This window comes from Pogona vitticeps, chromosome 14 (genome assembly GCF_051106095.1).
Source record: "Pogona vitticeps strain Pit_001003342236 chromosome 14, PviZW2.1, whole genome shotgun sequence".
Classification (NCBI taxonomy): domain Eukaryota; kingdom Metazoa; phylum Chordata; class Lepidosauria; order Squamata; family Agamidae; genus Pogona; species Pogona vitticeps.
Window position 1 is genome coordinate 4,244,128 of NC_135796.1, and position 25,998 is coordinate 4,270,125.

The following is a 25,998-nucleotide window of genomic DNA, read 5'->3' on the forward strand; positions in this document are numbered from 1 at the left end:
GAGATAGCTTAGACTCAGTCCATTTAGGGCTTTATAGGTTAAAAACAGCACTTTGAATTGTGCACAGAAACTGACTGGCAGATAGCAGAGCTGCTGCTGTAACCGGGTGTGGGGCTTATGTGATCCCTGTAACCAGCCCCAGTCAGCAATTTGGCTGCTGCATTTTGGACCTGCTGAACTTTCCTGACACTTATCATTGGCAGCCCCATTTAGAATGCGTTACAGTAATCCATTCACAAATTAATTAGGATGTGTATGACAGTGGCCAGATGAGATCTCTCAAGAGATGGACATAGCTGGTGCACTAGTTTTAATTATGCAAATGCACTCCTGATCACAGGCTACACAGCCTTGCTCAGATTAGTGCCTTCCAAAGAGAAGATATTGTAGAAAAGGTGCAGAAAAGATTAACCAGAAAAATAAGATGGAACAACTTCCTTGCAAGGAAGGGTAACAGCCCTGAAAGACTTTTTCCAACAATGCTAAATAGTGGGAGACTGAGAATAGACAAAATGAAGTATTTTTTCATGCACCACTAAGCCAAACTAGGGACCCTGTTTCTACAAGAAATTGGGATGACCATCAAGATCCCCATAAAATCCTGGAACAAGGGTAAGCAATATATTTTCTTAGACCGGCTTTCCTTGCCTTTGACTCCGCCCGAGTCTTCATTAGACTAGGCATGCTTAAGTTAATCTGAAGTCTGCATGATACTAATAATACAGATCTAACCATGTGTCAGCTCCTGGGGAAAGACAGCCTCTAGTCGCTCCTTGGCAAGAGCAGCAAATTCAAGTTATATCAAGGCCAGAATATTGCTATTTATATAGCTTTGCATGCAAAATTGATTTGCTGCCAGACACCACCAGGAAGAGGGAGGGAGAACTCTCTTCTCCTCGATGGCAGAAAATAATTCCTCCTACATCTTCAGACAAGGACTAGGAGCACTATATTTTCAGCCACAACACCTAACAGCTCAGGTATTTGCATGAATATCTTCTCATAGACTTTACCTGTCACTAACAGTAGGTATGTATTACCCACCAATCCTTCCTAAAAAAAAAAAAAAAACTTCACCACAAAACATTTTCTGCATTTAACACTTCCCACCCTGTCATTTGGAGTCAACGCCTGCTCTTACTCCTCCACACAAAAGTCTATCGTTTTTTTAATGACAACCCACCAGAATTTTATCTGCCATCTGCTGGATCTGTTGGGATTTAGTTTGGATATCTTCTTTCAGCCGGTTTTCCCTGCGTTCCACCGTCTCCAGACGCTTCACTTGGTTCTCCAAAGAATGGCGCCTTTCCTGCCCAACATTCAGGAAAGTAGAATTGAGGATAAAGAACTCTGATATTCACACAGGAAGGAACAACTTCCCGACAATCGTTTCGGCACCCTTTGCCCAGATAAATCCAAGCAAAGAGATAAAGCAAATAATTTTTCCCCTTGGAGGTTATACGCAGGTAGGAAATAAATAACAAACAAGTTGATTGTTTAAGAAGAAACTGACACATTTCAGTCCAGTACAAATGTAATAATAAACCATGATTTACTGATACAGCCACAAATCACTTTAATCCTCAGGCTTATGTGTCCTCTCTCCCACACTTTCGTATGCAAAGAGGAAGACTTCTAAAGCTTTCAGTGCTGGCTAGATTCACACCTTAGTTTTACATTTTATCCAGCTACCAAAAACTGTGGTTCAGAAATCCACAACTGGATAACAAGCTAATCTTATCAGACAAAAAGCTTATTTTTTTAATGGCTGGACTTCCAATTATGCAATGATCTTAGAAGTTAAGATTTTCCTAACCTCTGCTTCGAGCAATTTCTTTTTCATGCTTTCATTTGAATCTTCCCGGTTCTGCAATTTCTCCAGCTCCTTCTCTGCTCTCTCTTTTGCTTGACGTATGTTCTGGAGAAGTTCAGTGGCCTCGGAGCTGGCTTTCATAGCCTGAAAGAATGGGAAGAGTAATACTAAGCATAAGTGCTTGTCATCTTCTAGAGGTACAAAAGTTTCTGCATTTCATTAAGTTTAATCTGGCATGTTGCTGTGGGAACATCAACATCCATTGTCCTGTTCCTTGAATTATTCTCATACTCTGAACCTTATGCTACAACATCACTTATATTAACTCCCACAACTATACACAAAATAAATTCATGTTAAACGGTGTGAGACTCTACAAATGTACAAATCAATATGACTGCTCTGGGGAGTCATGTGTCCTTGTATATAACCTGAAAACAAGGGGGATTGATATATTTATTACATCCCTAAAACCTCATATGCAGATATCAGCTTCTGAGTCCTGAACAACCTTTCATCAGACCGGATGTTGGGTGTGGTACATGGCAAGACGTGGGGGCAGATTTCTCTCTCGTCACCAGAGGTGAAAACCTAAATCTGCCAGGTTTAGGCTCACCCCAATGTCCCGATTTTGCATCTTACTTGAAATAAAGGAGAGTGACATGCACATTTGGCCATGGGGGGGGCGGGGGGAACTGGAATGTTTTGTTTCTTTTGCACTACCCCTAGCTCTGTAATGCCCACCCTGATGAAGGTCTTGCAGTTCTCAAAAGCTGGCTTCTGTCTGTGAAATTTTAGTAGACTAACAAAGATGTCACCCACTCTTGTTTTCCAGCTTTATTAAAAAAAAACCTTGTTGAGAATATTAACTTAATTGCAGAGCACATGATAAGATCTTCTGTTTTCCTGCAGCATTAGCACCCAAATGTCATGGGCCTGTCCTAGTCAGTGGTGTTTGTCTGTCTACAGTATGTGGCAACTGGACTGCTTCAGTCTGCCCTGGGACAGAGGCACGAGTGGCCGCTTTGAGCAATGAGGGAATGGCGGGTGAGAAGGTGAAGCAAAACTGAGTGGTCTGTTTCCTTGCAACTTGGTGGAACGATTGATTTTGGAATGCAGCCTAGTGAAAACAGATTGTATCTTGAGCAAAGCATGATAAAACATCCTTGGCTCACTGAAAGATTGCCAGGAAATGCGTTCAAGCCCAACCATGTGGATAATTGATACTAATTTTCCACAGGAAGAAAGAAATGCCCAACATAGACCGAAATGACATAAACTTTTCAGCAGTCAGCCAGCATAGCTACAGAAGCATGTTCTGTCACATCTGCTCTGTTATTTTATACAACATAGCAGCCAGCGTGCTCTCATGGAGCTCCATTGGAATTGCTGTTGTTTTGTTATTTAGTCGTTAAGTCATGTCTGACTCTTCATGACCCCATGGACCAGAGCACGCCAGGCCCTCCTGTCTTCCACTCCCTCCCGGAGTTTGGTCAAATTCCATTGGAATAGCAGGAATGAAATCACCAGCAGCAGCAGCAAAGAGTTCCTCTTTTAGTTTAAGGTTGCTCTTAACTTTATGCAATCAGATGAAGTTGTGTACCGCCCCGATTCAAAAAATAAACCCTAAAACCAGTGGCCACCCTCTCCTGATGGTAACATCAATCCAGCTGCACCAACGGAGCTCTGCAAAAGGGTACTGGCCATTACGTCATATGACATATTAACATGTAGTATGCTGTTCCTCCTCCTCCAAAATTAATGGACTCACATTCTTTCATTCTACCAGAAAGCCTTACTAATACAGCAGTCATCATGCCCACAGCAAACAAAGGACAAATGAAGAGTCATCAAATCAGAACTAATACAAGTGGGAACATCGCTTTGCAGAACAGGAAGCAAATATGTATTACAGGCATATAGCTCTATTTTTTTTTTTACCAGTGCATCCCTGCAAATTTTCCTTGAGTTACTTTGCTCTGCTAAGATGTAGGCAAATGATATACTACCAAGTTATCAAAGGGGAACTTTATGTTTCATAGGAATTCATACCAAAAACTGTAAGGATGCTGAGAATTTCTAATTCCTGATCCTTGATTTTCTAACTTACAAGAGAAGTAAGTTCTCCTTCTATGAAGGTATGAGAACCATAGATGGACTTATTTCACCTGAATCTTAAAACCTTGTGAGAGATTACCGATTTCTTTTGAGCCACTCACTAAGCTTCTTGACTAAACAGGAAGAGACTAATTGGCCCAAGTCCCAAAAACCTGTGTAATGCACACAAACTGGTCATGACATTCAGACTGAATAGCTCATTTTTTTTTCCTAAGCTCATCTTAAGATGGTTTTTAGAATGATCTAAAAGATTCTCAGGGTGGCCAGTAACAATGCCGGTTGTGTAATTCTAGGAGCTGCAGTCCAAAATTGTAATGCTTCCAAGCGGCAGGTGTCACTCATGCACTATACAGATATGGAATAAATGCAACATGGTCTGCAAGTTACAGCTTAGCACCCCCACCCTCATTCATGAAAATTAGATCGAAATTAAGCCGTCGCAATCTGTTGCTAAGGATTCATTCTCTTTTTGCAATGCGGACCTCCGTGCTGAAGCAAGCTCACACCTGGTGCAGCATGCCCAAACTGGCCTTCTAAAGTTAAATTCCTACCCAATATTCCATTTCTGGCTCAGCATCTTATTTAAAAATAAACATGAGATGACATGTTGTGAAGAGGAGAAAGCACTGAGATCATCACGATTTCTGATTCCAATCCCCCTCCCCTCTGCCACCCTTCTCCTATCCACAGTACAATGACTAATCATGTTTTGGAACACAAGGGACTTGTTCCTCCCTCCCCTGCATTACAACTTGTAGGAAAGTCTAAAGAAGAGATTTATAAACTGCGTAGACATATAAAGGACTCTCCACCCTGATGTTAAACTTAAAAAGGAAGCAACTGATGCTTCAATACAGCCAATGTCAACCTTTACCTTTGTCAGCTTCTCCTGCAACTCCTGTATTTTGACCTGTTGTTCTGCGTTGATCTAAAAAGGGATTTAAATGGAATAAAATGAGTTTTAAAACAACTAGAATCACAAGAAAGCTTTAAGGCCATGTTTAACCTCATTTCCCAATTTCCATTTTCCTTTTATTTCCATTTCAGTGCAATAAATATGCAGCCTTCCACTGTTGGCACCAACATCTTTACAGCAGTGTTTTCCTCTGATTATTTAAGAGAATACAGAGAAGAAAAGGAGACCCGATCTGACTCAGAGCAGGCCACTTTATGTTGCAGGGAACGCACTAGGTTTCTATCTTCAAGGCAAAGCCATTTTCCTGGCTCAGTGGCAGAATCAATGTCTTGCATACACTAGATCCCAAATTTAATCCTTGGCCTCTCTGGACAGGGTTTGTAACAACTCCCATCTGAAACCTCAGAGAACTCGGCCAGTCACTGCCGACCAGGCTGAGCTTGAGAGGCGGTAGTCTGATTCAGAAAAAGACCGCTTCCCATATGCTTAAACCAAAAAAAGGCAGGGAAGGTCTAAAGCTTTTAAAGGGAACTTGATAGCAAAAACTGGAATATTAAGATTTACTTCCTGCCCATTCTGCTAAGAAATCATCTTCGAAGAGAAACATCCTATTACTATAAGCCTAGAGACACCCAGAGAGAGACAGTGTGGTCTAGTGGCTAAAGCAGCAGCCTGAGACTTAAGAGACCTAGGTTCAAACTCCTGCTCAGTCATGGAAACTCACTAGGGGGTGGTACTGGTAAACCACTCTTTGGGTATCTCCAACGTTCTAATTTTCATTCCTGCTGCACAAGAGACTTGCCCCATGCATACGCGGAGGGGCAGGGCTTAATCCAAAACAGAAAGCCAACAAACCGGCTGCCAGCTGTCCGTCAGCAGTCCCAGTGGAGCGCTGTGTGCGCACCTTAGAGGGAACACTGAATATCTTACATACCTTGTAAACCCTGTCAGTATCACTGTAAGTCAGATGCAACTTGATGGGATATAACAGCAATAAGAGAGGCCTAGAAAACGGGGAAAGGATGCATGCAAATAGTATATGTGGGAAGCTGCTTTAATAGAGCCTTGATCCACCTCCCTCATTATTATAAACAAGGGCTGGTATCACCAGGGTTTCAGGGAAAGGTCTTCTGCAGCCTTTTACACAAGTGTGACAGAATGAATTTACAGCCTCATGCAAGGCATGTAATCTGCCAATGAACAACATCCCTTTTGAGGGCATTATTTTTTAATTCCACACTTTGCAACCCTTAGCCATGCGCTCTCTTCTCTGCCCATTCAATCCTTCTTTTAGGGCACTGATTTTTCTAACGTAATTCCTGAAGCCCTACCTCAACGTCTCTGGATCTAGCTTCTTCTGTTCCTCCATTCCTTACTATTCCCCTTTTTGCCTGCCTCAACATTCTATAGCAAGATGTTCCATCCAGAATTTTGAAATATTATAATTTTTTGGACTACAATTCCCAGAATTCTCTAACCAATCAGCTGCTGTGGTCTATGAATGTATTACTGCCAAGCTCTGGTTGAGACCCAGCTCCCGTCAACCCCAACCAGCCTGACCAAAGTTCAGGGATTATGGGAGGTGGGCTACAACATCTGGAGATTCAGGGGCTCCCTTTTTCTCTTGTATAGGATCTGCAGAGGCAGGCAAGAAGGCAGAGGATGTTGAGTCTTTTCGACCCTGTTGTGACATCAGGGAAGATGAGCTTCATCACAACCTTGCACTTTGGGCACTACAAATACCTTTGTTCATTCAAATGAATGGATGACAGAGTAATGTGAACACAGCCTTGGCCATCCCCTCTGAAAATGACGCCACCATCAGCAGCTGTGAAGTTGGCATGAAAAGAGATGGGCATGCTTGAACAGTTTCCATCTAACTGGATCTCTAGCCAAACAGGCTTCCCAGGCAGGCAAAGATGGGAAATATACAGTCAGCAAGAAACAGGCCCTACAGTTCCTAAACCATTTCACTGAACATATAAAGTAGAATTTAATGAATCTCTCTGTGGACTCTTTTCCCATTAAAAACATACCCTACCCACTGTTCTCTGCCAGGGCCAAAGAAACAAAAAACACTATTTCTTACTCTTAATTATCCTTTTGTACTGCTAGAAATGAATCCACTTATCATCCACAAATGAGCCTTGGTGTCTTTCACATAGAGGAAAGAAGAAGATGTACAGTGGTGCCTCGCTAGACGATGATAATCCGTTCCACTGAAATTGCTGTTTAGCGAAATCATTGTCTAACGAAAAGCATTTCCCCATTGGAAAGCATTGAAACCTGTTTAATGCATTCCAATGGGGAAGAATCGTCGTTGTCTAGTGAAGATCGGCCATAGGAAAGCCGCTTTGCGAATCACCGGCTGATCAGCTATTTAAATAGCTGTCATGCGAAGCTTAGGTCCCGAAAACACCCGTTTTGCGAGCACGGAGGGAGCTATCAAAATTGTTGTCTAGCAAAAATCGGTTTGCAAAGCAAGGACCAAACATTGTCCAGTGAAATTCCCCCATAGGAATCACTGTTTTGCGAATCGCTATAGCGATCACAAAAAGTCAATGTCTAGCGAAAAAACTGTCATGCGGGGTAACTGTCTAGCGAGGCACCACTGTAGATGTTGTTGACTGCAACTCCCATCAAGGAGAGCCAACAAAACTGGTGGCAAGGACTCAAAAGAGATGCAGTCCAGCAACATCTAGTGGGCAACACTGTGTTAAAACTAGCACAACTGGAAATTTAACAGATAGTATATTTTGAACCTCTGCTCCCAGACACATACTGTATGTAGCAAGGTCAGAGACTCAATGGCAGCTGAAGTGCAAAACAAATGTATTGAGAACTATTGCCTTAACCAACAACAAAATGGGTAGCTATAGAAAGCTGAGTGAAAAGCCATCTGTGTGAACTAATTCTCCACATTGGTTGGGCAGTTTCAAATATAACTAATGCTAGATTTCCAAGCCCATGCTCCCATGCACATCCCACACCCAGCAGAGAGTCTGACACTTTTTAAACTGGGCTTACTGCTGTGCCTTCAAGGTCAGCCACACACATTAAAATCTGCCAAGCGAAGCTCATCCTGGCACGCTGAATGTTCAGTTGCTTCCTTTCACTATGTAAAAGCAGCTTGACTTGCAGCCCTGAAGCTTGCATTTCAATTCACTCACATTTCCCTCAGGGAACATGACCGGGATGCCTGAGCCTAAGGCTTCAGAAGTGCCAAGAGGCCCTTCACACTTAATAGGGATAACAAAGAAATGAGCACTCCTCTTCAATTATACTGCTGCAACAGAATCTTGAAAAACAGAGGAGACTTTGTAGATGGGGTGCTGCAGGTGGCAGTTCTTTACGCCCCACCTCACTCCATCCTCTTCCTGTTCTGTCCTGGCGTTCCGTCCACAATCTGAGTCTCTCTGTGGCCACTTCCTTATCATCTCCCATGCCCCTACCTCACACCGTTTCCTTAAGCATCTGGTTCTCAAACAAGTGTCTCCCCCGCCCCTTTTAACCATCCGATGCCTCCTCACAGGTTTAGTCACTGCACCCACTTGTCTGCCTCACATCTCCACATGTCTCTAGATGCCATAAGGCACCTGTAAAACCAGGCTCTGTTTTAAAGCTGAATCATAGAACCAAACCAAAAATCCCATTTTTATTTTATCAGCTTCACATCTTGTAGGTCTTTTCTTATACCTTTCCTTTCACTGATGCCTCATTTCCCCAACTTTCCATTTCCTGTTTCCTTTTCCCTCAATATTTCTGCTTTACACATTTGCCTTTTCCCCTTAGTTTGCCTCTTCTCAGACGAACACCTCCCTTCAGCCACGCACCCAATATGGATTCTCTACTGTCTAACCATCTATATCTTAGATTTCTTTCTCCCAGTGACCTTTCCAGTCTGTGTCTCTGCCTTAACCACACAGTTCTTGTTCTAGAGCAAGTGTAAAAATTCTTTCATCATCATCTGAATATGTACTTCAAATTACAATATATGAAATCTCACAAATAGCTCAAGGCTGGCAGCCATATCCCAGAAGACAACATTTCTTAACAATGCCACAAAATTTCATCAGCTCAGCAGAATTTTCATTACAAAGGCTTTACAACAGAGTATGTTTTATATTGATGCTTTAATCTCACGTGTTCCAGGTCCCATGGGGACCAGCTAACCAAGTTCCATTTTAATAACATCACAGAACAAAGAGATTTCTAAAATACCATTTTACTTTACTAGCAGTGAAATAAGAAAGAAAAAGAATGGCATTTAGAAACCATACCTTCTCCAGCTTGGAATACAGCTCTCCTACTTCTGTTTTCCCTTGATCTTTAACCTTTAATGTAAAGATAAAACAAATTTACAACTCAGTATCAGGATCTAAACAGGCAGTTGCAAAATTCTCTTTTTTAAAAAATAATGAACATTTTAAAACACAGTTTTCAGTGGATGACTTTTTAAAATTACTGATATTCACACTAAATTAAAACGGTCAAGATGAAACTGCTAGTTCCAAACTACAGTTGCATGTTCAGTCAGAAACTCTATTATTTAGTGGTTTATTGGAAAGGAAGAGGTGAAAATGACAAGAGTGGTGAGAATGGAGTTATTTCCTCCAGAGGGTACAAGAATGTGTAGTATAGATGGTTTTGATTCATTTACACAAAATTTTCTCTCATGGTCTCCTAAAATTCAGCCTAGGAAACGTAGGTGATAATAAAGCGAAAAGCAAAGTATTATTTTCTAGGGCAGAATCTAATAACTTTCAGTTCAGCTTTTTTTAAGCAACACCAACACAGAGATTATTTTCCACTTCATCCTAATTATTATTCCTTTCAATACCAAAAAGCAAACTCCAGGTATGTTACAGCGATGTTTTCTGCAATCAAAGCTCATGCAAAAAATTTCTAATCTAATTTTCTACACATTGTTTGCAAAGCGTGGGATGTCTGATTGCGAAGATGGATTCTAATACAGAAAATTCTATAAACCTGACCTTAACTACCTTCTGGAGCCTGTTGTGACATTCTGTGGCTTTACGTTTGAACTCTTCAGCAGCCAGTCGGGACTCTCTCAATTCAGACTCATAAAGATCACTACGTCTGCGAGCTGAAATAAGGTCCTCTTCTAATTGGTTCATCATCAACCTCATCTCTTCTACTTGGGCTTGATACTCCTGGTGGGAGAAAAGAGAGGTACTGCACACTTCAGAAAACACAAAAATGGCAACAAGCCAATCGTGAAAATAAAAACAATGGGAGAGAAGCATACATACAAACTATGAAATATTGACAGATTATTCTGTGTCCCCTACCATCTCAAAAAAGGTGTGAAGGAAGAACATCCCAGAGGGTCACAAACAGTTGTTATATTCAAAGAGCACCTTTGTAGCTTTTCCTAGTGTGAGAACTGACTGTCATGAGCTAACAACCTGTCTATTATCCCCTGTTCTATACCTCGAAGCAACAGTCAGACATACCTGTTCTTTGATTTCCTGAAGCTTCCGGCTCTGTTCTCTGATATCATGAAGGAGTTGCAGTGCCTTATCATCCTCTTGAGATACTTCCATCCGGGCCTGTTCCAGACTTCGCTTTAAGCTCTGCAAAAGTGTAACGTTTAATGCACAGACCAATTTGCATGCAGCTGTATTAAGGAAATCCTCATGAGGCAAAGACCATAAAAAACAGGAAAGCCAAAGCTCCTAAATAAGCCTCCGTTCAACTTCTGTCTTTTACTCCAACAGCAAACAACAGCTTCTAGCACACACTTGTATTTCATTTAAATATACTATGACTCAAAAATTACTTGAGGAGCGCAACCTGAAAATCTGCTTAAATTGAAAAAGCACTAGCCCTACCAATACATAGAACGAAAGTGAACCTTAGCAAAGTAGCAGACCACATGGATTAAGAAAAGGAAGATTCCAGGTCAGCTTCTGCTATCTTCCATTTAGATGAAGATTTGAGTCCTTAGGAAGTCATGGAGAAAGTCTAACGCAAAGGGTCTGGGAAACCAGCTGTTGAAGTACAAAGCCATTTCATACTTGTTAATGCTACACAAGGTACAGGATCAGCATGGGAAGGTCCTGCACAAAGCCCTGAGAAGTAGCTACCTTGCTTGGGATTTCATCAAGAAAAGAGCCTGAAGAAAGTAACTACGGCAAGCATAATATACAACTGTCATTTTCTGCCTGAAAGACTTGATTTTGAACTTCCTTTGCCTGCTCTGTCACGCCGTCAACTCTTTAGCTAATTAATAAATTAAAACCATGTAACAGACTTATAGCGCTCGGCAAATTAACCATCCCTATTTAATCAGAATGCTACCCTTTTAATGGTCCCTTGGCTGTAGGCCCTACTGATAAAGCCACAAAACAGAAAAGCTTGGGTCGACAAACTGGGAGCGGGCGAGTGGCTGCAGGGGAACAGGGAGAGGCTCACACTGCATTCTGTGATGTAGGTAGCCAGGTCCTGCTCAAGGAGGGATCGCTGCGTCTCGGAGGCTTTCAATTCCACCTCCTTTTGGCTAAGTACAGCCTCCACCTCTGATACTCTGCGGTGCAAGCGCGTCATTTCCTGCTCCATCTGCAACAAACATTGAAAGGTTTTTAAAGCGCTTTCCAAGGGACAATATGCCACAACATGGGAAGAAGCCCATCTCGAGAAGAGATCAGGCCAGAATTTTTATTAAATGCAAATACCATTGTTTCTGCTCCTGGGAATTCACAGTTCCTTCTCAAGGAAAGGCAGTAATTCTAAGTCACCCCATTCATTCAAGCCGTTTGTTCACATTCAGTCACTCTTCGAACCCCAGTTAGCAAAGAAGCCACAATCATTTTTTCACCTGATTTTTCCCCCAGAGACAGGTCACTTTAACTTTATCCCAAATCCATCTTGAACCAGAGAAGGGCTCCCTCCCATGTCCTTCTGAGGGAGCAGAGGTCAAGTCCAGCACAGAACAGAAAGAGAAATGGCACACTCCTTCAATGTCCCTCAATACAAAGAGAGGAGTTCAAACGTATTCCAGTGAGCTTTCTTTCAACAACAGTTAGACGATGTTCAGGATAAAAATCAAGTGGCAAGAGTTATATAAGCAGAAATGGAAGGGCCATGGGGGGGAAAGACTCCGTAGTACTCAAAATAGAACCGAAGCAGCTGAGCATTGCAAGAAGAAACGGCACCTCCTGGAAAGCACAGTCAGCATCAGGCCAAGGAAAGGTCTAGGTAGGATCCAGAGCTTCCTCTTGTTAAATTAACAGATCTAGAACAAGACATGGCCTACACTCATCTCCCTCTAATTGATGAGGAAACCAATTCGCCGAAGCCGTGAACCCATCAGCAGTGTCTGGCAAGTCCTTTGGCACAGAGAGGTTGCAGATCCCTGGAGCAACGATTGAGGCTGGCCATGTAAATAAATACCTTGTGGCACTTATCCTGTGTGTCTTGTAGCTCTTTACTCTTAAGAAGGAGCTTGCTTTCCATGGAGTTTATCTTGACTGGAGAATCCAAACCCAAAAGAGACCTTAAAAACAAAAGAAGACCTCCAAATTACTTACATATCAGAACCTGGAAGGCACAGGGGTCTAGCTCATAAAACATCCTTTAGAAGCAAGTCAGGATGAATGCAAGAATACAGTAGTTACAATAGCCAACCTCACACTGAGTTACCATTAAAGTGCCATGCAAAGATCTCTTTTTGAGACCAGATGCTATATCATTATTTGTACAATGGCTATCACAGTACATGACATTCCTAATGATGACTGCAGGCTAAAAGCCAAACAAAAGTTAAAAATAAAGTGTTGAAAAGAAGAATACCACATGGAGTTCTTGAGCATTAAGTGCAACCCTAATTCAGAGTGCATTAGAGCAATTTAACCTAGAGGCATTTCTTCTAAGTTGCATTCAGTTTGGTAAAGCCTTAGAAGAGTAAGTGATAAGGCTCTACATGGAGGAAGGGGGGTTATGTCTTCTTGATATGCTGGATGCCTTTGAAAAAAATCTGGATAGACTTATCTGACAATATGAATGATCAGGAATGAATTATGTCCCATGCATTCCCAGCTCACTCACATTCCCCACCATGTAGTGCCCGATGCCACTGAAAACACTAAATTTTTAAACCACCATTTCCCATTTGAGATATCAAAAGAAACTATCGATTAAAAAAACAGGATATCTTTGTCAAAGCAGGGTATGGAAAAGGATTTTTGCTCCGATGTGGTTCATGTTGACTGAGACACTGACTCTCTCAACCTCAGTAAATCATTTTATAAAGGGGCATAATTTTTATGGGGATGTCCTGGCAACTATGAACCTACACGGAATCTTACTCTGAAGGCTAGGAGGCAAGTCACAAGTGTTACAATTCAAAACAGTTTCAAAACAATACTAAAAACATAATCTAATAGTTGAATCTAGCCTTTCAAAAGTCAGTGGAAAGATTAAAAATGCTTTCAATTGCTAGTTCCAGATAGAACAGACCCACTGAATCAACAGCTGGAGGGTGCGCCAATACTTATGCTGTGAGTAGCAACTGGATTTGGCCTATTATATTTTTTATAAATTGCATTTCCTCCAGGGAGCTTAGTCCTCTTTTTGCCCAGCACCCCATAACGTACTTTTATAACTAGATGCCGTATAAACCTTTGAATACTCCTTCTAGAACAAGATCAATTAAAACACACCTTGCATACTGGGAGCTATATTAATAAATCCTTTCCTGCTCTTTAAGTGCATACAATTTAAAAAAAAAACAAAACACATCCATGCCCCCCCACACACACACACACTAAAGCTATTCAGAGCGGCACAAGCCTATTTAACTAGGCAATTAATAAAGTTGTTGTAGATCCCTGGAGCAAGGAGGGAATCCAGCCATGTAAATAAATACCTAGTGGTATCTTTAATAGCAAATGTTTACTACTAGACCAGATTGCACGAGATGAAAATGCTAATAAAAGACCAGGGCATTTGCCTACGTGCAGAGGTACAAACACCAGCTCACTGCTGGTGAGCAGTTTTCAATCTGGCAAGAGCCCTCCAAAATTACAGGGGTTTTCCTGACCTCTGATGTTGGGGACTCGACAAGGCTCAGTGCAACAGCAGCTAAAGGCTGTGACCTTCTCTGGGCTTCACAGAGGCTTGGAAAGAAATGAGATGTTTTGCTGTTACCTTAACAAAGCTCAACAGGACTGAAACCAGCCTCTTTCCTTTCTACCCAGCCTAGCACTAGAGAGATAAAACAGGAGTTACCTACAAATAAAACGGGCCCTTAGAAGTCTGAAGCATCCCAAAAGCTTGTCTGTGGTTTTATTAACATGGCCCAATTCCCTCCCTCTTATCGGACATAGAGGATCATTTGATCTCTGGCTTTGTGAACACTAGAAGGTGAGAATATGAGCTGCTGAATAACTCAGTGGTTTAGGCACCTCGCTGCAGAGTCATGAGGCTGGGAGTTCAATTCCCCACTGGGCCTCCTTAACAGGGAATGGACTCAATGATCCATAGGGTTCCTTCCAGCTCTGCAGTTCTAAGAGGACAATGATAATGATTTAGAAAAAATCTCTGCAGTTTCCTTCCCAGGTGTCTTGGCTGGCTGGCTTGCTTGCTTTATTTATTTATTTATTTATTATCCCACCTATCTGGTCTTTCGACCACTCTAGGCGGCTTTGTAACATTACAGTTTCTTGGGCCTTATCATACATGAAACAGACCTGGCAGACCCCACTGCTTTTGAGATGTATACAGAGAGGTGACTGTAGGTGGAAAATCCACCTGGCAGGAATTTCACCCCAAAACATAATCGAGCAACATATAGCTGGAGAGCGGAAGTACAAAAATTAAGTCATCTTTGTCTTTTTCTTAAGACACACGGTTCTTTGTGAGCATGAGCTCTTGTGACTCCTTATTCTGCAGAATAAACTTTTCAACAAGACCCTGTAGGTGTTAGTTTGCATTTTTTTCCCATCTTAGTTGGGAGAATGGCTAAACCCAACGAGGAAAATCTGGACCCAATACTGGTAACTAAACTACTGTTTAAATTATATTATTAAAGCTGATGTTTTATAATTCACATAAACCCTGCAAACTGCCCTACTATTTAACTACAACACCATAGTAAATTTTCCAAGCTCTGTGTCAGGCTGGAAGATACATACCCAGTTTCCCCGAAAATAAGACCTAACCTGAAAATAAGCCCTAGTATGATTTTTCAGGATGCTCGTAATATAAGTCCTACCCCAAAAATAAGCTCCAGTTAAGTGAAACCCCACCCTCCACCCTTGTGCAGCAACCAGAAGATGATGACATGACTGCAAAATAAAACATACCCTGAAAATAAGCCCTAATGTCTTTTTTGGAGCAAAAATTAATATAAGACCCTGTCTTATTTTCAGAGAAACACGGTACCTCAAGTCACATATCTTCCTGGTATATTTTTAAAATTTGAATTCAACATGTTTTAAATATACATCAATAAAAAGATATATTTTAAGTTTAAATGTGTTACAGGGTTTACAGAGAGGATCTGAGGACCTCCAGCATATTATCCCACATATCCTATAGGCACTGCTTGTAAGAGTTCATCATATTAATCTCATATGACTGGACAGAAGTAATAAAATGAAACCAGAATGAGATACAATTATTAAAAATCTTATTTTCATTCCTTATTTTTTTCTGATTAATCTTTTCAATAACACAAGATCCCATATTTGTTTATACCATGCATTCAAGGACAGATCTCTAGCATGTTTCCAATGTACAATTTAAAAAACTTTAAATCATAGTCCACATACTCCCAGACTTTGGAACTCCCTCCCACAGGAGCCCCCATCTTTACTGTCCTTCCACAAGCAGACAAAGACCCTTCTCTTCAGACAAGCTATCCTTTTAGTCACTGGCTGTCTGAGTGGGGCTTTTTGATGATTGTGCCTTAATGCTTTGAATGTGTTTTTGTGTTTCTTTTGTTCATCACTTTTTAATGTAGTCTTTGTTAGATTCTTTTTAGCATGTTTATACTTACTGTTTTTAGCTTTAAATATTCTTTTAATGATGTACGCTGCCTTAGGTCCTTTTTAAGGAGAAAGGAGGGGTATAAGTGGTATAGCATACCCTAATAACACTTACTTGGCCAAGTCAATAAAAGGTTTGGCTCAACAGGATGTCTTTAACTGCTAGTGGGAGGACAAAGGCAAGAAACAAAGGTATCTTCCCAGGCAGGAGCATTTTGCAGCCACAGACAAGACCATGTCTTGTGCCCTCACTAAGCAAGCTTTTAAGGCTGTGAGACCAATAGAAGGACCTCATCAGAATATTTTAAAAGCCAGAAAGCTTTTTTTTTGGGGGGGGGGGGGGGGTTTGAGATGGTCTCTCAGATAGCTTGGGGGCCAAGCTATATAGGCCTTGATAGGTCATAACCAGCTCATTGAACCGGGCTTGGAAACAGACTAGCTGTCATAAATCATTTGTAATAGAAGAGTTAGTTACCAGTGCCTGTCGGAAGTCTAGCTGCAGCGTTTTAAGGCCACCACGTTTCCAAACAATCTTCAAAGACAGTCCCACATACAGCCCACTGCAGTAATCCAAGCAGTGCATAACTAAATCATGTGGCAACTTGATCAAATTGGACATCTCATAGCATGGGTCCTACTGGTGCGCTGTGCACTCTTGTCTACCTCTGACACCTGTGCAGTGCCAAAAATAATCACCAAAACCCTTGTGAATCTAGAGGCTCAAGGTCAGCTACAGATCTCCTGCTCCCTGGCCAGTTCTACCTGAGAACAAAGACCTTTCAGTTCTGGCACCACAAAAGTGGAACTCTCAAAGAAACCAAATCCCTTCTTTCGCCAGTCCTAGGTATGCTGTTAAAACCTATCTCCCATCCTCCGACTTATTTGGATTAAGCTTCATTGCTGCTATGCCGGCTCAAAATCTATTTTAAAACTTTGAATGCTGGAATGACTTCTTTTTTTCCCAATGTGACAACATGACATGACTGTCTTGTCTGCTGCTCATGGGTTTTTGATTCTCTTTATTAAAATGCTGACTTCCCACATTCTGCAGCCTGCCTCCTACCATCCTCCCTCACAGAAGCTTCTTTCGACTAGCTCATGGAGGTTTGGCAACCTCTGACAGGGTTTAAATTAACCCCTTTCCTAGGGATGGTAGAGCGGATCCCAGGACGACGTGTTTCGGGAGTGAGGGGAAAGAATTGTATTTCCCAGTGTGAGCCCTACTGTCAGAAAGTGCTGAGAGGGATAATTAATATAGGAAAACCTACTTCCTTTGGGATAATTAATAGAGGAAGATCTACTTCCTTCATTGTGAACTGCAGAGTTGAAGAACCCAAGGGCAAAATTCAGCTGGTATCTAAGAGGAACAATAGCTATCATATTTCTTGGACCCCTGGCTGATATCATTAACCTCCTTCCAGACCTCGAAGCCTTAGCTATGCTGCAGTGAGATGTCTGAAGAAGTGTTTAGTTATCAGACATTCCAATATTTATTGTCTCTTTCTCCAACTTTACCTTTCAGGAGGTTTACAAGATATCTGGCAAGTTATGTGCTGGAACAACTAGCAGAATGAACTGAATCTTTCAACCATTAACAGTCAGCATGGCAAAGATTTAAGGACTTTAATTTTAATTATTGGACTGCAGTTCCATCTGGCTTTCTTATAGTGTTGGTTTTAGCCTCTTTCTAAGCCTGATTTTATTAGTTGATGTCTCCTGATTTTTTAAAAAAAAATAATCTAAGAAGAGTGAGAGTTGCAATACCAGTTTGTGTTTGTTTCTTTTGTTAGTTCAATGTTGTTTCCTCTTGGTTAATTGCTCATCCCATAGTTACTACTTGATTTTGCTGACAGGGCCCCAACGTCTTATTTATTTAACTTAAATGTATTTATTTAATGTACATTAATTTATTCTTTTAATCCCTAATTTTGAACGGGTCTCTTTTGCCTTAGGAGACTTTTTCTGAGTCGGAAGTTGGGGGTGGGCTAGTTGAGTTTAGTGGGGAGGGAGGGATAGGGAGTAGAGTTTGTGTTACTGAATTTATTTTATAACCCAGAGCAATTATTAATTAGGGTGGTTATCAATTTTATGTAATTCTAATTTAAATGATTATAGTTGTATGAGAGGGAATCAGGCATGTCTAACTAGGAGATATAGTTTTAGTCTTATTTTGTTTCTTTGTTTTGTTTTGTTGTTGTTGGTGTGTGTGTGTGCGTGTATGTATGTATATATATATATATGTATATGTGTGTGTGTGTGTGTGTATATATCTATATATCTATAGATATCTATATCTATATCTATATCTATATCTATCTATCTATCTATCTATCTATCTATCTATCTATCTATCTATCTATCTATCTATCTATCTATCTATCTATATATATATATATATATATATATATATATATATATATATATATATATATATATTGTGGGCAGGCTAACACTATGCAGAGGAAATGTTTCTTCTTTAAGAAACTTGGAAAAATGTTCTATTTGGCAAAATAGGAACACTGGGAGCAGAGATGACAACAATATAAGGTTCAACCCAATGAACATACAGCAACCCAGTTGAGATGCTGGAGGAGGAAGAGGCAGCAAGAGCACCAGCCCTCGACCAAAGGCGGACAGTCTGACAGGAAGACCTGGGATTGTCGTCGTTGCCCTTGATCTCCACCGTCTACAGGCCACAAGGGGCTGGACACAACAAAACACCCCATTATGGATGACAAGAACTGGGGCATCACCAGCGACTACAACCAGAGGACTATCAAATCCTGTGAAGGACCTGTGGGAGGTGAAGGGAGCTGTCCTAAAGGCAATCATGTTTGTGTGTTTGTTCTTCTACCCTAGCTGAAATAAATTCTTTTAGTATTACAGTAATTTACATTTGGTGTTGTCTATAGAATCAGGGGTAGAAGACACAGCCCACACCTAGGCCGAAAGAAAGAAAGAAAGAAAGAAAGAAAGAAAGAAAGAAAGAAAGAAAGAAAGAAAGAAAGAAAGAAAGAAAGAAAGAAAGAAAGAAAGAAAGAAAGAAAGAAAGAAAGAAAGAAAGAAAGAAAGAAAGAAAGAAAGAAAGAAAGAAAGAAAGAAAGAGAGAGAGAGAGAGAGAGAGAGAGAGAGAGATGGAGAAGGGGGTGAGAAATATGGGGGGGAGTTGTTTACTATTCAGCTACCAGCTAACAATAAGGAGAAATCTCCAAATGATACCACTCTTTCAACACAAAGAAAAGAGCTGAATTAAGGGAGGAAAAGCTGCTGGATATGCACAGTCTAGAAGGCAGGACCTCCACTAAAATGCTGCTCAGCTACTGCTGTTTCAGCACTTCTAACTTACAGCAAAGAGTTAGACCATCAGGACACCAATACCCATGTTTTGCTCTTTCTGAGCTCTAGCTTTGCCGCTGCAGACTGACAAGGAACAATAGAAATGAATACTGTACTCAATTTGAGATGGCAGGGAAGATATTCTTGAGCACAGAAACTTAGCATACCTGGAAGCAGATCAAACTAAAGTAAACTTCCATGATCGCACCTGGATGGAGCTTTGGCTAAAAGCCTCCAACCTTTGATTATCATCTCTCAAACAGTCTACACTAAAGCTTGTTTTCTAAAATGTGGAAACAAAAATAGAGAACAAATGCAAATTCAGACTTTAACTATTCTAAGTGGCACAAGTCATTTAGCATGATAGGTTTCCTGCTAGTATCAGAGACCAGAAACCCAGCCTACCACAAAGCGTGTCCAAATACGTGGCAAGAGCCAAGTGGACTCCTCCCCATGCCTACCACGAGCCCCTGTGAAAATTAATCACCTTAGATACCATCTTGATTTTCACCCAGGGCTACAAAAGGTGAGCCATAGGATGGGGAAGGCTGAATTTGCCAAAGAGTACACAGTATTATAGTTTTTAGTGATAGCCATTTTCTGAGAATGACAACCAGAACTGAGTTGATTTTAAGAGGAATCCTAGGTGAGAGGATGATTTCTTTCTTGCTTTATTGCTCTCTAAATAACTAAGATGTACAATAGTTCCAGTTTTCAAATTGCAAATATTTATGATTCTACCAGCTAAACTAATTTTTTCACCTCACTAGAAAAACCCACCTCAAATTGCTCTTTTCCCATGAAAGTTATATATATTTTAGGCCTGACCCTACAAATATTCACTCAAACGTTGGCCCCACTTTGGAAATCAAAAGGACTTACTTTTAATAAATGAGATAGGTTAGTAGCCTTGGGACTTATTAGAAAAAAATATTTTAAACTGTTTCTTTTTTCTAAAGAAATATGTCTGTCATGTGTAAAGGTTGCATGGCCGAAGGATTAGGTTCCTAGAACCAGTATGTTTTAACTACTATATTAATCTTTATGCTTTCTTAAAATGTATATATGCAATACAAATGAGAAAACAGTTTAGCAGATCTAAATTAGCAGGAAATTAAGATTTATTTAAACAATTATTTCAGATACAGTGGTGCCCCGCATAGCGACGATAATCCGTGCAGCAAAAATCAGTGCAAAGCTATTTCGTCGCTATGCAGTTTAAAAAAGCCCACAGGAATGCATTGAAACCCCTTCAATGCGTTCCTATGGGCTTAAAACTCACCTTTAAGCGAAAATCCTCCATACGGTGGCCATTTTTTCTGCCCGGTAAGCGAGGAATCCAGGCAAAAACACAGCGGGCAGCCATTTTTTTTTACCCGGCGGCCATTTTGGAACCGCCGATCAGCTGTTAGAAAATCACCGCTATGCGATGATCGGTATGTGAAACAGGGTACCGATCATCGCAAAGCGATTTTTTTCCTATCTAAACCATCGCAATGGTTTATTCGTCGCTATGCGGATTCGTCGTTAAACGGGGCACCCGTTAAGCGAGGCACCACTGTATCTTTGGGACTATTCATCCCAACAAGAAGCATCTTCAACAGCCTCTTAAAACTAGGGACTCTTACCAAACTATGCTCACCAAACCTTAGTCTTGGCTTCCTTACTTCCTCCCAAGCTGCTCAGAGACTCTCAAGATGAATAAAAATGCCATAGTCTATCCACAGTTGAATTCACTCACTTCTGCTCAGATTTCTCCTCTCTCAACGGCTTGGGCCCTGGATACCTGAAGGACCGCCTCCTTCCATATGAACCTGCCCAGCAGTTAAGATCTACCCAGGGGGCCCTTTTGAAAGAGCCGTCCCTTAAGGAGATAAGAGGGAAGGCTTGTAGAGAAAGGGCCTTTTCAGCAGCTGCCCCCAGACTATGGAATGCACTCCTGACTGAGATTTGTCTGGTGCAGACGCTGATGACATTTCGGCGCCAGGTCAAAACCTTCCTGTTCCAAAAGGATTTTAATTGAAATAATATCAGCTGTGGCTCTCATGGCAATTTTTACAGTATATATTTTAATTGCATTTTAATTATTTTGCCCTTTTATTTTGCCTTTTTATTGTATTTTAAATGCTGTAAGCTGCCCAGAGACCTTCAGGTAGTCTGGACGGCACATAAATAAATAAATAAATAAATAAATAAATAAATAAATAAATAAATAAATAAATAAATAAATAAATCGAATTCACATTCACTAACTCCAGTCAGTTTAGAACTACTATAATCTCTTTTCCACCTATACTGTAATTCACTCATATTCCTGGTATCTCAATCGTCCATTCCTCTTCTGCTTCCTTTATTGACTCATATCTGTCACACGCTCAATAAGGGATCCATGGTGTTCAACTATTGGCATCCACTGCTATCACTGAATAATTTCACTCTCTCCTCCAGCTGTTTCCTTCACTTCTTATTTTCAATTGAGGCATTGTCATTGCAATCAAGGACACAGTCAGCACAAGCCAAAAAGACAAGAAACGATTACTACCACCACCTATTTAATGGTACAGATACTATTTTTCTTGCTATGTGAAAGCTACTTTAGGTGGGTTTTTGGCTGGAGCACAGGGTAAAAATGATGAACTGTAAATATAAACCAATTAAGTTTTCTATTTGCCAAATGTTGGTCCCTCTTTTCAAGATTTCCAGGCTCCATCATTTCCTCTCTATACCTCCTATTAAAAGCTCTTCTACATAGTGGCTAATCTTTGGACTAATTGCAACATCTTTCTTGTTTGCCATTCCTCCTGCAGAAAGATTTAAAACTCATTTAACCTTCAGCTTCCACTCTTCCTTTCTTTCCCTTTTGTCCCCAGTATACATACATATATCAGATTATTTTTGCCCTGTAATGGACAACATCAAGAGCATTTGGGGCAGCTAACATCAAATTATGTTATTAACTGAAATAACTTTAAAGCATTTCAGTTCTGAGGACAATGACAGTCATTAAAAAGTACAGTGGTGCCTCGCTTTACGATTGCCCTGCATTACAACGAATCCGCTTCATGACAAACTTTTTGCAATTGCAATTGTGATCGCAAAACGATGGTCTAAATGGGGGGATTTTGCTTTGCGATGATCAGTTCCCTGCTTCGGGAACCAATTCTTCGCAAAACAATGTTTTTCTAACAGCTGATTAGCAGTTTCAAAATGGCCACCAGGTAATTAAAATGGCTCCCCGTTGTGTTTAGGGACAGATTCCTCGCTATACAGGTAGCGAAAATGGCTGCCGTATGAAGGATCTTCGCTAGACGCTGGTGTTTTTACCCCATTGGAACGCACTGAATGGGTTTCAATGCATTTTTTTTAATTTTGCTTTACGATGTTTTCGCTTAATGGCGATTTTCCTGGAACGGATTATCGTCGTTAAGCGAGGCACCACTGTATCTCTAAATGCATACATTCAAGGGAAAACTTTTCCAACTTGGCCTTTTGGTTCATGAGGGAAATTCAGTAAAAATCTATGGAACTTTCTTCCCAGCAAATGTGCTTAAGACTGACTTTAACAGTGTATTAAATTCCTTGGAGCACAGACTGCCCTATTTCTTTCCCAAAGCACATAGTACTAATCAAGGACTCTGCAGAAAAGCAAACTGATTGAGGTCATCACTGTGCAGTGCTAGCTGATGAATGGCCCATTTCGGTTTCCACAAAATCTTTTCCCCCACGTAATAGTAGTTCTGTACAATATCTAAGTGTTTAAAGCTACCTGGGGAGAATTTTTTTTCCAGACACTAACTTTTTGTGAAATGACTCCAATTTAACAGTACTACCCCTTTTTGGCCACACATTTCAGACCAATTAATTTTTTACTGCAATTTAGGCAAAGCCTTAGAATCTTAGATGCACCTGTTGTTTATATGGAACTATATGAAAAGACAGCTCACCAACTTTAGCTTCTTCAACACAATATAACCAGCTGGTGTTAGTCAACTGGATAGCATTACACCAATTTTTAAAAGAACCTGATAATCTGCTTCCAAATGAAATTCAACATACTGGTTTTAACCATGAAAACTTTAAAATTTGGTTCAGTATAATTTCTAAGATAACAATCAATGTTATCACAGAAAACGGACCATGAAATCTCATGCTATAATAAATTTCTGAGTCTGAAAAATGCTAGATGACTCCCTGTTTTGATAAGATAAACTATCTGACCTAACCTCTTAAAGTGGTCCGGGGTATTTGATACCACAACTTCAACAGGTAAGCTTTTCTTCCATCCTGCCCTTGCTCACATCCTACCTGGCAAAGATAAAAAAAAAAAAACTTCAGACGTTATTAAACTGCAGCTCCTATCAATCCTCGCCATTAAAAGAGAAGTGAGGGATGACTGGTCACCGTCACCCAACTCTGTGTTAAAGCTTCTCCTAGGAAAAAGACATTTTCATCTTTCCCATCAAATGCTCATTCATTTGAAATCCATGGCCAACTCAGTGTTGTTGACACATGAAGGAAAACTTGTTTTTGTTTATCATCTTTGGAAAATGACTTGAATTCACTTTTGCTACAAATTTGGTAAATGTCTTCAAAAATTTTAACAGGCTTCAATTTTTTTTAAGGTCTTTGTTGATTATTGTTTTTAAAGTACCCTTACAACCATTTGGAGGATGAAAGATATTGAAAAACAAGTTAGCAGACTACTTCAAAGGGTTGCCCAAGATCTTCTCAGAGGCTTGGGGGGGGGGGGGGAGACAACTCGCACATCAACTTCAGTTACAAACAATAATACGGAATGTCATTGACAGCAGGCCAATTTTTATATTTTCAAAATCAGGTAAAATTAAGTGTATGGTGCAGAAACACAACAGTGTCCAGGTGTCTATAAGCCCAGCTTATATGCATCTGCTGTAATTTCTGCATGCCACAGATGTGCAAAGACACCAGCATGCACAGGCCTAACACATCCTCTGTGTCACTATGCCTAATTTTGAGCTGTAAAACTCATGCTATTCAAACATTGTGGAAAGGGATGAAGAGATGAGAATAATCCCACCTTGTCAACTTGTAAATATACTTTGCATGCAGAAGTTTCCCAGCTTTTCCTGCCTGAAAACTTGGAGAACCTCAGCCTTTAATGTATAGAGTAGACCTTATTATGCCCTGTGAACCAATGGTCTTAATTAACTTAAATAAATTAACAGATATAGTAATGTGATTTTTTCTCAGAGCTTGAATCAATTGGATGGTTCTTTCACTATAAGGAGAACACCAGTAAGTGCATACCCACCCACATACCTACCATCATCTCAGTTCTTCTATGGCCTAGTTCTCGGCAGTGCTAGCCCAAGACGTTTTGTTACCAGAAGCAAAACAGAAATGGTCCACATGTGCAAACTAATACACCTGTAACTGCTAAGTCCAGAACTCCTGATAGTCTGTCTGGACTACGCAAAAGCCAGTTTCTACTTTCATCTATCTAACTCTGTGTCCACTGTGCTGCTCCTAGCTTCCATGGGCAGAAATGTTCAGAGAGGTGGTTTTTTTTTTTCAATTTATCTGATAACCTAAGCACTAAAAAACTAACAAGTCAGTCCTTCTCCTAACATCCTGTTCTTCTAAGCACAGGGGTTTATTTTATTTTGTATGAAGGAACACTTTGTTTCTTTGCTCATGCATGCACACACAGGCATACGCGCGCGTGCACAGACATACACATTACAGGAGCTCTACATTGTTTTTTGAGTGTTAGAAGTAACTTTCAGCATTGCTATCTTTCATCCTCACCTCCCAACATGACTCTGTGAGTACAGCCTTTTTTCCTGGCACTAGATTAATAGTCTCTTAGGATAGAATATACATTTCACATTATTGTAGAGGTGACACTGTCTTGGATCAATCCTTGCCAATTCAGTCAATGGACAGCATCTACCAACCAAATTACACCCAATTTGGATCAACATAAACCAAGCGACGTGCATGGTTCTGAAATTTGACAAATTTATTGTAGATGCATTGAATGTCTCATACTATGACTTTTTCTAGAAGCCAAATTTTTGTTTCAGATATGCGTTAAACCAGTATTACTCAAGACTTATTCTCTCTAATAGGTATTATTCAAGAAACTGCTGACAAGAAAAGATGTTGTGTCTAACAAATTATTTAGCATCTCACATAATCTAACTTTAAGTGCCAAGTAAGTAAGTAAGTAAGTAAGTAAGTAAGTAAGTAAGTAAGTAAGTAAGTAAGTAAGTAAGTGGAGTAGGAAATGGCAAGCCACTCCAGTATCTTTGCCAAGAACGCCCCATGATCAGAAACAAAAGGCTAAAAGATATGACGCTGGAAGATGGGCCCCTCAGGTCGGAAGGCGTCCAACATGCTACTGAGGAAGAGCGGAGGACAAGTACAAGTAGCTCCAGAGCTAATGAAGTGGTTGGGCCAAAGCCGAAAGGACGCTCAGCTGTGGACGTGCCTGGAAGTGAAAGGAAAATCCAATGCTGCAAAGAAAAATACTGCATAGGAACCTGGAATGTAAGATCTATGAACATTGGGAAGCTGGAGGTGGTCAAACAGGAGATGGCAAGAATAAACATCGACATCCTGGGCATCAGCGAACTAAAATGGACAGGAATGGGCGAATTCAGCTCAGATGATTATCATATCTACTATTGTGGACAAGAATCCCGTAGAAGGAATGGAGTAGCCCTCATAGTCAACAAAAGAGTGGGAAAAGCTGTAATGGGATACAATCTCAAAAATGATAGAATGATGTCAATACGAATCCAAGGCAGACCATTCAACAT

The 25,998-nt window shown here is 40.6% G+C and overlaps 1 protein-coding gene across 19 annotated transcripts in view; it reads right to left on the reverse strand.

Moving 5' to 3' along the window:
• The window catches only part of CIT (citron rho-interacting serine/threonine kinase), a 133,302-nt gene that overhangs the window by 73,320 nt on the left and 33,984 nt on the right, over nt 1-25,998 (reverse strand). For 11 of the 19 annotated variants that reach the window (XR_013539169.1, XR_013539170.1, XM_078381614.1 and 8 more), the window contains exons 11-18: nt 12,264-12,366; nt 11,286-11,429; nt 10,325-10,444; nt 9,842-10,021; nt 9,128-9,181; nt 4,806-4,859; nt 1,817-1,957; nt 1,184-1,309 (exon numbers count right to left, since the gene is read on the reverse strand). Coding sequence is in view for 17 of the 19 variants with exons in the window: in XM_078381614.1 (XP_078237740.1) it covers nt 1,184-1,309; nt 1,817-1,957; nt 4,806-4,859; nt 9,128-9,181; nt 9,842-10,021; nt 10,325-10,444; nt 11,286-11,429; nt 12,264-12,366 (922 nt within the window). In the remaining 2 variants the exon portion in view is untranslated. Of the gene's footprint in view, nt 1-1,183; nt 1,310-1,816; nt 1,958-4,805; nt 4,860-9,127; nt 9,182-9,841; nt 10,022-10,324; nt 10,445-11,285; nt 11,430-11,545; nt 12,367-25,998 lie in introns of all 19 variants that reach the window. The other 8 variants (XM_078381611.1, XM_078381609.1, XM_020811615.3 and 5 more) reach the window with 3 other exon arrangements.